This window comes from Delphinus delphis, chromosome 15, assembly GCF_949987515.2.
Source record: "Delphinus delphis chromosome 15, mDelDel1.2, whole genome shotgun sequence".
Taxonomy (NCBI): Eukaryota; Metazoa; Chordata; class Mammalia; order Artiodactyla; family Delphinidae; genus Delphinus; species Delphinus delphis.
Window position 1 is genome coordinate 15210287 of NC_082697.1, and position 12351 is coordinate 15222637.

At 42.6% G+C, this 12351-nt stretch overlaps 1 protein-coding gene across 2 annotated transcripts in view; it reads right to left on the reverse strand.

The window, feature by feature from the left end:
* STK4 (serine/threonine kinase 4) overlaps positions 1-10277 on the reverse strand; it is a 90364-nt gene extending 80087 nt beyond the window's left edge. For both annotated transcript variants that reach the window (XM_060030729.1, XM_060030730.1), the window contains exons 1-2: positions 10203-10277; positions 4347-4427 (exon numbers count right to left, since the gene is read on the reverse strand). In XM_060030729.1, coding sequence (XP_059886712.1) covers positions 4347-4427; positions 10203-10237 — 116 coding nt within the window. In that variant the 5' untranslated portion in view covers positions 10238-10277. The remainder of the gene's footprint in view (positions 1-4346; positions 4428-10202) is intronic.
* Positions 10278-12351: the final 2074 nt, after the last annotated feature.

Genomic DNA, 12351 nt, shown 5'->3' on the forward strand with positions numbered 1-12351 from the left:
GCTACTTAGTTATTAAATGCTCTTATTGGTTAGCCACTGTTAGTTGGGTATTCTGTAACTTCATCCAAAGTTATTCTTGATACCCTAGGTCCCATACATGTGAAAAGGTCTTTATTTCACCCTCATTCTGGAACGAGTTTTTCTGGATATAGAATTCTTTGACAATAGCTTTCCCTCAGCTCGTTTACTGTAGTTTTTCATCTTCTATTGCTGTAAAGAAGTCAGTTGTCATCGGGTTATCATTTTTCATGGGTAATCTCTCTTTCTGTAGCTTTTCAGATTTCTCTTTATCCTTAACATTCTGTAATTTTACTATAACTAGAAGTTGATTTATTTGGCACTCCATAAGCTTCTTCAATCTGAAGGCTTTATTCAAGTCTGGAAAATTCTTAGTATTATCTCTTTATTTCCTCTCTATTACTTCTAATCTCCTTCTAGAGCTCCTATTGGACCTATATTGGACCTCCTCAATCCATGCTGTCTTCCTAGTTTCCAACACTATATTTTTGTCCTGCATTTGGTGATCAGTCTCACTTCTAGCTTTCAATTCACAAATTCTCTCTTCAGCTTGTCTAGTTGACTGTTTATCCAATTTATTGGGCTCTAGAACTTCAATTATTGTAGTTTTCATTGTCAAGATTCCCAACTTTTTCTTTTTCATGGGGTTGTTCATGTTAATAATTTCGTGTTCTCCTTTTAAGGATATTATTCCCTCCTTTTACCTTTTTGAAAATCGTAAACAAACGTTAAATCCTGTTTCAGATGGCTCCATTATTTCTATTTCCTCAGGTGGGAGTTCTCCCACTTGTTAGGTCTGTTGATTATCTCACGGCACTGGATTTCCTTGTATGGGTTTCCTTTTATTTTGAATGATTCTTCTCTACACAGTGCTCACTGTCATGAGTGTTTCATGATGTCAGGATGGTTTCATGGTTCCCCTAGCTCAGTCATCTAGGCTGTACAATTTAAACCAGGTCTTGCACTAGGATTTAGGGGTTTTGCCCCTCAAGACACCATACCTGAATACAGTCCAGGCCCAGTTCCTATAGTCAGGCCAGTCCCTCTGCTTTTCCCCCAGGCCACAGGCAAATGATACCACAACTCCATACAGGAAGCCCATCCACAATCTCCCGACAAGGACAAGGCATGCTTTACTCTCCTCTTACGATGACAGCTATCTTTTCTACCCCTGGTCTATAGCTGGCTATGTATCCTTATATTAAAAAAATATTTTTCATTTATTATTCTTATATATTTGAAATGGAGAGGTTCCTACGTGCACTTACTCAGCAGTCTTGACCAGAACACCCTCCACGCCTCACTATGCTATCTGGACAGCCAAGAAAACTCCAAGAGCTCATAGGTACGATTAAGATTCATGATTCCACAGATCACACTTACAGTACAGAGGATTTAGAAGGCTTTAGCAGTCATGCTTCCTTATAGGCAAGTCCCTTAAGACCTAATTCCCTACAACAAAAACTACAGTGATTCAATGAATTTTAACTGGCAGAGAACAAAGATGGTGGGGATGGAAGTGCTTCCCACAAGTTATGCAAGGCAAAGGTCAATGCAGAAACATAGAAATTATACAGTATTTGAGGCCACATTAACCAGGCATAAGTCTTAATACCACTCACTAGCTATGAAACCATGGGCAAGATGTTTTTGTTATTATCCTAGGATTAAAAACTTAAATGAGTCAATGTGTAAAACTTTAAGTATAAGGGGAAAAAAAAAGGCACTAGGCTCTAATTCAAAACACTTTCCAAGTGCTGTCCATCCATCCTGGTCTGGAGCTTTGGCTCTGCTCTGCCACAGATCCACATGATTTCCTCAAAATGCAGAATAGCTGCAGCCTTGGGAATCCGATCCAATCTTTTAGCCAGAGCTCATTTCACAAGGCCCATGTCAGTGAGAGTTCACAATCCATTCACTTTCCAGAACTATTTAGGGATGGCATGGCCATTTGTGTTTAGGAAGGAAGCACAGTTTGGGTTTTCCTTTGGGATTTTGCTCACTAAATGAAGCTGGTTCAGGCTCATTCAGTCGGGATGACAGAAATCCAAGCACTTGTGGTATCATTTAAAAAGACAATATGAGGATAACATGGGAAGATCTGAAGTTTTAATTGTTTTCTCTCTGGTGATGTCTTTACAGGGAAATTTCCAAGGTCCTTAATGAAGACATCCATAGATCTAAAACATAATTTAAAATAATCATAATTAGCTTAGTTTCTCCTTATTTTACATTCCTGATCACTCTCTGTCTACAGTATTCTTTTGACATTCCTCAAAACCAAACAACCCAAACAGAGCTCCCTTCAAAAACACCTAAACATACTTTAAGACTTAACTTTGATTTGTCATGATAAGGTCTGAAAAAATGCTTCAATTGATATATTTAAAAATAAAATAATAATAGTTGCCATTTAACGAGGTCTTATTAGGTGACAAGCACTGTACTAAGTACTTTAGTCCCATCTCATGAAACACTCAACATAACCCTATGAGGGAGATGCAAATATCCCCACTTTATAGTTGAGGTTTGCAAAGCTTCGAAATATTCAGCAATTTGCTCGAGCTCACTTGTTTATTATGACTAATAAACAGTAGAGCAAGTTTTAACCCAGATATGTCTGACTTCAGAGTCTATGTTCTTACAACTGTAATATACCTTCATTAAAAATGAAAGAAACAAGTTAGTTACATACATAGTCAACTATGCCTACCACTCTTGATCTTATTCTAAGTATAACCTGTGAGCATGGTTAGATTAAGGGCCTTTGACTCACTGCCTTGAGGAAATACCAAGGATATCAAGTTAGAGCTGAAAATGGCAAGCAAGAGACATAGAAGGACTGGGTTTTTTCCCCCCCGCATACCTTTAACAATGCCAAGTCAACTTGTGGTTTCAGATTCATCGTGTACTTGTCTTTTAGCAGCTCAGGTGGTGTCATCTTTTACTTCCCTTCTCTGCTTGACTTCTTGCTTGATTCCAAAGAGTATTTTTCCAACTTACAAAAAGATGATGACTAATGTTTTTCACAAGGAGGTAATCCATGGAAACCTTTTCCATGTAATCCAGGATTGGGTTTAACATTGCATATCTATATTAGGCATAAATAACACTAAACTCCAAAATAATCTAATGACATAAAAAAGCTGATTTTAAAGAACAGACATTAATTTGACATTTTTATAAGTTAACATTTCAGGTCTTCTCTTGAACCAGAAGTACTCCCAAGAGATTTTACAAAATTACACAAACACACACCCACATGTTTATTTGCTTATATATGCATAAACTACCTCTGAAGAACACACAAAAAACTGCTATACTGGTTGCTTCTGGGTGGCTGAGAGAGAGAGGCAGGAGGCAAATTTTTTTCATTTTAACACTTTTACACTTTTAAAATTCTGGATCATGTGACTTGATTACCTATTCAAAAATGAACAACAAAAACTTAAGAAAGGGTGTCTCTAATATTTTAATGTCTTGGTCCTTAAGATAAAGAAATACACATACGAAGATTAAAAGTATCAATATATGTAAAAGTATAAAAACTTATGATATAACGTTTATTGTATCAGGAAAGCCAATGATGGCCACTATCTACTACCAAATATCATTTCACCAGTATTTTATAAACTCATTCACAATCTGTGTTTCAAGAAGTCCTCTGGTTCCCAATCTGTAATTCTGGATCTCTTAGGAAAGATGTAAAGGTAGTGGCAGTCCTTGACTTATTTACTGTATTTCCCAACGCTACATTAACTATTGATAAAATGCTGAATTCCTTTTTTTTTTCGCTGCTCTGTGTGGCATGCAGGATCTTAGTTCCCTGACCAGGGGTGGAACTCGTGCCCCCTTCAGTGGAAGTGTGGAGCCTTAACCACTGGACCGCCAGGGAAGTCCCTCCAGTGTTTTTTTCATGAAACAAGTTATTGCATATCTCTCAGAAGCTATGAACAGAAAATTAAAATATGTCTGATTAATAAAAAAAATTTAAATGAAGTAAAAACTAATTAGTGTTATCTGTTAAACAGATAAAATCATGCAAACCACAGATTTTACAAGAGAGAAAACAATAGATGTCCACGGTGTTGAAAAGATCAGGAATCACTAAATCTGTCTATAGAACTAATTGGGGGAAGAGGGAAAGGCCATTTCAAGTATTAAATTTACCTCCTACACTACCCAGAGCAGTGGTGATATGCAACATTCCCCTTTCTTTTCCTTAGTTTTCCAAATTATTGCCACGAGAAAGGTTCACATCCTTCTGGTGTTGGGGCAGGAAAAAGACTGGGACCTACTTAGTCCACCTACATTTTCTGTGTACTCACCCTTCTCCAAGTTTCTCTAAGACATCAAACACTTCTTCTGGTTGTTTAGTTAAACTATCTTCATCTAACTTTTTCAGCTGCCTGTGGACGAAGAATTTAAACATAAAATACATTTTACTTGCTAGCAACTAGAATACAAAATGCATTATTTATTTTACAATTAGCATCTTAGGGATTTCTTTACACAGTCTTCACTGGTAAATGACCATAAAGGCAAGCTAAGAGAACTTTAAGGGAAGCTGAAGGGCTGGTCTATGGACATGTTACACATGTCCTTGGTCACCCTGATCAGCAGAATCAGGACCAGAGGGTGAAGAGCTACCAAGAGGCTGACTTCAGTTCCACAGGAGCAAGAATTTTCTAACAATAAAAGTTGTTACGAAATGGTTTAGACTGCCTTAAGAAGTCCCTAGATTCCCATCACTGGAGCATCTAAACAGAAAATGAGTCCTCGTGTGGCTGAAATGTTATAGAGTGGATTTAAGCATTAGCTATAACCTTCAGAATCTATTTAAATCTTGAGATTCCATGAATTAAGATGGCATAACTCTCTGTTCAGAAAAGATGTTTAATGCAAGCTTAGCTATGAACTGAAACATGGTCTTAGACTAGAGGCCAAGGAAGACATAGAAGAGTCTTGCCCTCCATTAGCAAGACTTTGGTACTTCTGTCGAAATATGCGGCTTCTGTAGGTATCACAGAAACAGAAAGTGGAGAGTATACACTCAGACGTGACCAAAAGTAAAAACTAACCAGGCAGCTGGGAGTTTCAAATAGTCTCACCAAGACTCTCTGATGGGCAGTTGTATACCTGACTATTTCCCGAAATCAGATAGGTGCTGCTCACAACTTCCAGATAAGTGGGATTTTTCTGACTATGACAAACATGGGAGGTTATAAATTAAGAGTAGGGTTTTTTAAAAAAAAAACTCTGAGACCTCTGAAAATTATTAACAGGCTTAAAGGAGGAGTTTGCTAATGACTATTTGCGTGTGTGGGTTCTACACAATGGTTTCCTGAAACTACAAAGGACAACAAAGAAAGGAGAGCTCAGGAAATGGTGAAATATGGAAGTAGTCCACTGAAAATTTCTTTGAAAAGAAAAATGTTTAAACTAGCTGGACAATACCAATTTTTACAAGAAAAGACTTGAACAAAAAAAAATACACATACACATAAATGTGTACCTTCCTAGATAAAGTGGCAAAACCATGAAAGAAGCCAAAAAAGAGACAAAAGAAAAAAAAAAACCCACACACCTCAACACATCAAGTGTATCCACCAATAAACGCTGATCTCAAAAAGACAATCTTAACAGGATTTTATAAATGTCAAAGACTAGAGAAATGGAGAACTGCTCCAAGTCAGTAACTTCCATAACTTGAAAATTAACAAACACGACCACACCGACCTTTGAAAATCAAAAGGTTCTAAGAATTAAATTCCAATGACATCACAAAAACTCCCAGTTTCAAAACAAGAAGGACTGAAGTGAAATTCCTCTTCAATGTCAGAAGTGAAATTTCTATGAACTCAGAAATTAGAATGAACATCCCATAACCTGGGGGAGGGGGGGTGAAGCATTGAATTTATAACTGTTTAAACAATGGACAATACCTCATTTCTCAAGTATAATTACAGTTTTATAAACAGTTCATATAAAGGAAGATCAAATGTGTTCCTTTGAAGTGGTGACTTCGTGGTTTACAAAAAGCAAAACTCACTATTTCAACTATTACAGAGAACACAGCATAACAAAGGAAACGGCCACTGCCATGAGAGACAGCTGCAGGCCTCTGATAATACTGTGACAGACAAACTTTATATGAGTGCTAGATACTTCTTTAAAACAATCTAAGTGGGGTTTTTGTTTGGTTTTGGTCTGGTCTTAAGGGATCTTTTTATCTCTGGTGCCTGAATCCAGAGGTGGTCAATAAGAACATTTGTTAAATGGATTAATGAATGCAATGATGAGAATCATAAACCTTTCTCAGCAATCCTTGTGAGGTTTCAAAACTAAAAGAATATCACCCTGAAAAAGTATTACTGTGTTATCGACAAATAAGATCTCTATGGAAAATCTTTTGATAAGGGACTCAATGCTATTTTTTACATGAGTCTTCATGGAAGAAGCACTATAACCAAACAGCCCAACTCTGATGATTCAGCCCTCTCAGCTGTACTTCCCCAGGTCCTAGGTAGTTTCACTGCTTGCTCATAACTTAACAGGCCTGGCCAACACAGCCTCCATGGATCCAACACAGGGGGATGCTCCGCTCCTAAGTCAGGTGGCCACGTGGACGGCCAGCATCCCAGAAATGTACTTACACATTCCACCACACTATTTGTATCTAATGGCAACTCACTTTTTAAAATCATAAACTCCTACATAAACCGTCAACTTTAATCTATCATCATTCACTTAGTCACACACAAATGTCAAACTCAAGGACACAAAGAACACTTCCTGCATTGGGATTGCTTTCCCTTGTTGGAAACACATGCCATCTGAATCTCTGAAAAGACACCTGTATCTTCCAAACACAATAAGGGTGTTTATGAAGTAGTTACTCACCGGTTTGGCTAATTCCCAAATTTCTTTCTCCCACCTTAGAACTCTTGTCAGGTCCATTTTGTTTATATATACCTATTCCTCTTTCCACACAGAAGTTGTTGTGGGTTACAACTCATATATAAGATAAATGGATGAAATTTTTTAATGAAAATAAAATTGATGTGTTTCCCTCTCCCAACCCCCTCAAATTCATGTTAAAGTCCTAACCCCCAGTACCTCAGAATGTGACTGTATTTAGAGACAGGGCCTTTAAAGAGGTAATTAAGGTAAAAATGAGGTCAATGGGTGGGCCCTAATCCAACATGACTGGTGTCCTCATAAGATAAGGACACAGACAGTCACAGAGGGAAGACCATGTGAAGAGAGGCCTCAACAGAAAACAACCCTGCTGATGGCTTGATCTCAGACTTCTAGCCTCCAGAACTGTGAGGAAATAAATTTCTGTTAAGTTGCCCAGTCTGTGAAACTGACACAGCAGGCCTAACAAACTGATACAAATGATAATAAAGTTAACTGGCTGCAAGTCTCGGCAGTTCACCAGCTATGGTGAGCAGGAAAGCACCAGTCATTTAAGTATTCAGCCCTCCTGGACAATTTTTTTTGAAATACTGACCAGCAAGAGTTTACTAATACTCCACTTATTTAATCTCAGTGATCTTGAAGATGGTTGAGAATCACACTGTAAGGTTAGAAAAGCTTGGAGCAACCTTATAGGTGTTACAGAGTACCTGCCCTCTTCATGAGAGGAGTTGTACTCCTGTACGTTGATCAAAAATTATACATAATTTGAAAACAAAACAAAAAAAAGAATTCAGCCCTGCAATGCTTTTCTCTTGCACATTCAATAAAATTTTTAAAATCCAAAAGGCCCAGGAAATGAGTGTGTCAAAACCAAAAAGGTTTACTCTTTTGCCCAAGATTATACAGCACAAGGCAAAAGCAGAAACAAAACGCAGGTTCCTAATTCTCTTTTCAATTAAACCAGGGCCTCAGGGAGAGAACGAACACGTTTCAGAAGGATTTATAACCAGTGTCCATTTATAATTGATCTATGGTGCTATAGCATATATCTGCTAACATACACAAGGTCCTGTGAAACAGGGATACTTCCAGAAAGGCATCAGACTGAGGCAGCCAAGAGCATGGACTCTGGACCAGACTGCTTGGATTAAAATCCCAGCTCTGGGGCTTCCCTGGTGGCGCAGTGGTTGAGACTCCGCCTGCCGGTGCAGGGGACACGGGTTCGTGCCCCTGTCCGGGAAGATCCCACATGCCACAGAGCGGCTGGGCCTGTGAGCCATGGCCGCTGAGCCTGCGTGTCCGGAGCCTGTGCTCTGCAATGGGAGAGGCCACAACAGTGAGAGGCCCGCATACCACAAAAAAAAAAAAAAAAAAAAAAAAAAAAAAATCCCAGCTCTGGGGCTTCCCTGGTGGTGCAGTGGTTAAGAATCAACCTGCCAATGCAGGGGACACGGGTTCGAGCCCTGGTCCAGGAAGATCCCACATGCCGCGGAGCAACTAAGCCCGTGCGCCACAACTACTGAGCCTGCGCTCTAGAGCCTGCGTGCCACAACTACTGAAGCCCGCGTGCCACAACTACTGAAGCCCGCGCGCCTAGAGCCCATGCTCCACAACAAGAGAAGCTACCGCAACGAGAAGCCCACGCACCGCAACAAAGAGTAGCCCCCGCTCGCCGCAACTAGAGAAAGCCAGTGCGCAGCAACAAAGACCCAACTCAGCCAAAAATTAATTAATTAATTAATTTTAAAAGAAATCTCAGCTCTGTCACTTAGTAACTGTGGGACTTTTGGCTGATCACTAACCTCTCTGGGCCTCAGTTTCCTCACCTGTAAAATAGAGATACAGGTGATGGGATTGATGTGAGGGTCAAATGAGTCAACGATAAGTTGAACCATATGAAACTTCTATTTTTATAGATCAAAAATGGTCAAATATCAGCAAATTCATATGGTTCAACAAGAGACATGGAAAGCACTGAGAATAGTGTCTGGCGCCCAGTAAGTGCTAGATGAGTGCAATGATGATTTTATTTCAGACTCAGCGCACTACAGTAGGGTGAGCTGAGTCCATCCCAACCAGCTATTTGCCTTCTGCAAGTGTTTGTGCCCTTCAAACAAAGCCAAGGGCGCAGCCCAGGCTGTCGATCCCTTCCCTTCACCTCTCCACTGCCCCGAATTCCCACACACTGAACACTTCCTACTTTAGAGTTCATTCTGCTGCAGGAAGTCAGGGGTCTCTGTGAAACTGAAGCGAACTGCACTGGCACCTCAGTCTCTACTCTCGATTTTTCTCCAGATGTGGCAGAGTGAGAGAAGACCCTGGTGTCCACAGAGCAAATCACTGATACAACTGCAACCAACTCAGGGGATTAGACTTTTCAGGATCAGCCACCCCCCAGATCTTGACTTAAAACAATTTCCAGGGAGCAAGAGGATTTGGAGCTGATATAAAACAATACAGACCTGAAAAGGGCACAGTCTGGCCACGTCCAGTGACCCAGACCTAGAGCAAAGAAGTCAACATACAGGACTGTGTCTCAACTCTTCTGGGCCTCAATTTGCCCGTCCAGAAAATGGTCTCTTATTTCCCTCTCTACCTCCCAGTGCTGGATATGAGGAAAATTTGGAGGACCCTGCATATCAGGGATGAAAGGCGCCATCATCTAGAGTAGGGACCAAAACCATCTTCTTACATGCTCTCCTCCACGAAGCCTCCCTTGCCAGACCGTCCACCTGCCTTGGCACATCTTCAGCCTCAGGCGCAAAGCTTTTCCCCTCAGCAGATCCTCTCCACTGCACCCCTCGGGTGGGACTCCCTCCCTTAGAAAGTCTGCCCAGCTCTCCTCTCTGCTAGTTCCCGACCCATCCCTTAGCCAGACCCCTCGTAGGTTCTCATCTGGCTTCAGCATGCTCCCTACCTCAGTGAGTCCCTTCTAGGACAGTACTCACTCAGTGGCCCCCGCCCTCAGCAGGTGCTCTCCTTAACTTGTCCCCACGTTCCTCAGCAGCTGCTCCCCCCACCTGTCCCCCACTTCCGCCAGTATGTTACCCCAGCAAGCGATCTCTCTAACCAGCCCCACATTTATCCCCCTCGGCCGGACCCCCACCAGCCAGAGGTCCCTGATTCAGCAGGTGCCCCATCAGCCGGATCACCCCGCAGGTCCGTCCCCTCCGGGGTCTCGCACGCCAGTGTCTCCCCTCTGCCAGTTCCCGCCTTTCCCTCTCCCCCCACCCCCTTCCTCTTGGCCAGCAGCCCCTCACCGGCGCGGCGGGTTCCTGAGCTGCACCGTCTCCATGGCGCTGCCGGCAGCCGCCCAGACCCGCTCACAGATCCATCCTCCCCCGGGACCTCCTGGATCCCGCCCCGCAGACCCTCCCACACTTCCGCTTTCCGCCCCTACCGGAAGCGGCGCGCGGGGCGGGAGCGGGGCGGGGCCACGAGGTCCGGGCCTGGACCACGTGGTGTGGACCCGAGTCACGTGGAGCGCCGAGGCGCGGACCCGGAACTGCGGAGCACTGGAGCCTCCTCCCGGGGGAGGCCTCCTCAATCAAGCTCGGGACGGCGTCCTTGTCCCTTGCGACATTGTTCGCCCAACACACTCGGTCTCGAAACCAAGAACCCATCTGTGCCTCGGGCCCGGCCGCTCATTTCTCAGACGGAGATACTGAGGCTTCTTGCGAAGCACCGCCTTGATAAGAACTGTGGATTCTTAACAAGCCAAATTCTACGCGGGAGGTATTTGTGGTTTCCTACCGTTCCTTTCTGGTTGAATTCTTGTTCCAGGTGGAGGCTGGAACGTGCATGACCTCTCATTGGATGTCACATAGCATCAGCTTGCAAATTGCCGCATCCTTTTAAGAGCCTTACCTTTCAGTCAGTTTGAGGACATAAAAATAGCTAATGTTTATTAAGCTCTTACCATGTACTTGCTTTCATATATTATCTCATTTAATCCTTATATCAAGCCTGTAACGTTATCTCCAATCTTATCTATTAATTATTTGACACTGCTTATCACGTTTGCGGTACTCCACTACTATTAACTCATTTAATATTCTTAAACACTGTAAGTTAGGTAATATTATTCTCGTAAGGCCAGAGAGGTGAAGCTCCCATAGCTAAAAGTATAGGTTTGGGGATTTAAATCCAGATGGATCTGATTCCAGAGCCTGCACCACCAAACTGGACAACCACTTGGACCCTCTGGTTGGGCATGAGAGACAGAGCTTCCTCTCCACTCAGAGATCCAGTTACAGCTGTGGAAGTTCATAAATCCTCAGTTGCCACCACCATCAGCAAGTGTTTAAGAAAGTGGAAGATTCCACCTAATTTACTCACAGAGAAAGTTACCCAGAGCAGCCTCTCACTGGTTTTAATTGTCCTGCTTTTCTCAAAGATATGCCATCTACAAAACCTAACACCTGATCAACCACCTTTCAAGGTCACCCAGGTATGGGACCCCATATGTTAAAAGCGGAGTAATGGAGCCTTTCTCCTGACAGGAGGAAAACATTTACTGAGAATCTACTATGTGCCAGGCACAATTCTAAGCTACCACTTAAGCCTCAAAAAACCCTATGAAGTAAGAATTATACCCATAATTCCTCTGCTCCATTGTGTCAGTCAGCGGCAGTCAGAATTTGGATGAATCCCTGTCCAAAATGGCTCACTCACATGGCTGACAAATTGGTGTTAGTGTTGGCTGGAAGCCCACTTGGTGATCAGGGATGGGGGGTCCAACTCCATTTTTCTTGAGCCTCCTCACAGAATAAAGGCTGGCTTCTAAAGTATATTTCTGGAAAGAGCCAGGAGGAAGCTGTAATGCCTTTCAATGGCATAGCTTTGGAAGGTACATAATGTCATTTCCCCTGTTGAAGGGGCCCCCAAAGACCCACCCAGTTTCAAGGAGAGTGGACATATGATTCCATCTCTTGATAGGGGAGTGGCAAGGTTTTGGAGGAGCATGGAGAACTGGAAATACTGTTTCAGCCATTTAGGGAAAATACAACTTGCCTCAGGTGTACTTGTCTGGTATACCACTTAGAATATATTCAGCCTCAAGCAACTGAAAAAGAACAATCTAAATGGTGGTTTAAGGCACAGTGGCATTTGTTGGGCTGCACCCCACAGGCCTACAAGGCCTGTGCTTGCCCAGCTTCAAGACCGAAGAAAGAACCTGGAATCAGCAACAGAGACATCAATAGTTTGATGGATGGGGGAGCTTACATGCCTGAAGCAAGGTCCTGGAGTGACACCCCACCCGTGTGCAGTTCACGGCAGGCAGGACATAGTGGCAGTCTTTGCTGGGGGGTGGGGGGGGGAATTACCAGTTATAGGGGAATTGATGTCAGGTGGGCTCATTAGTTACTGGGGAAACCAGCAGAGGGGCATGCCCCTCACCACCCCTTT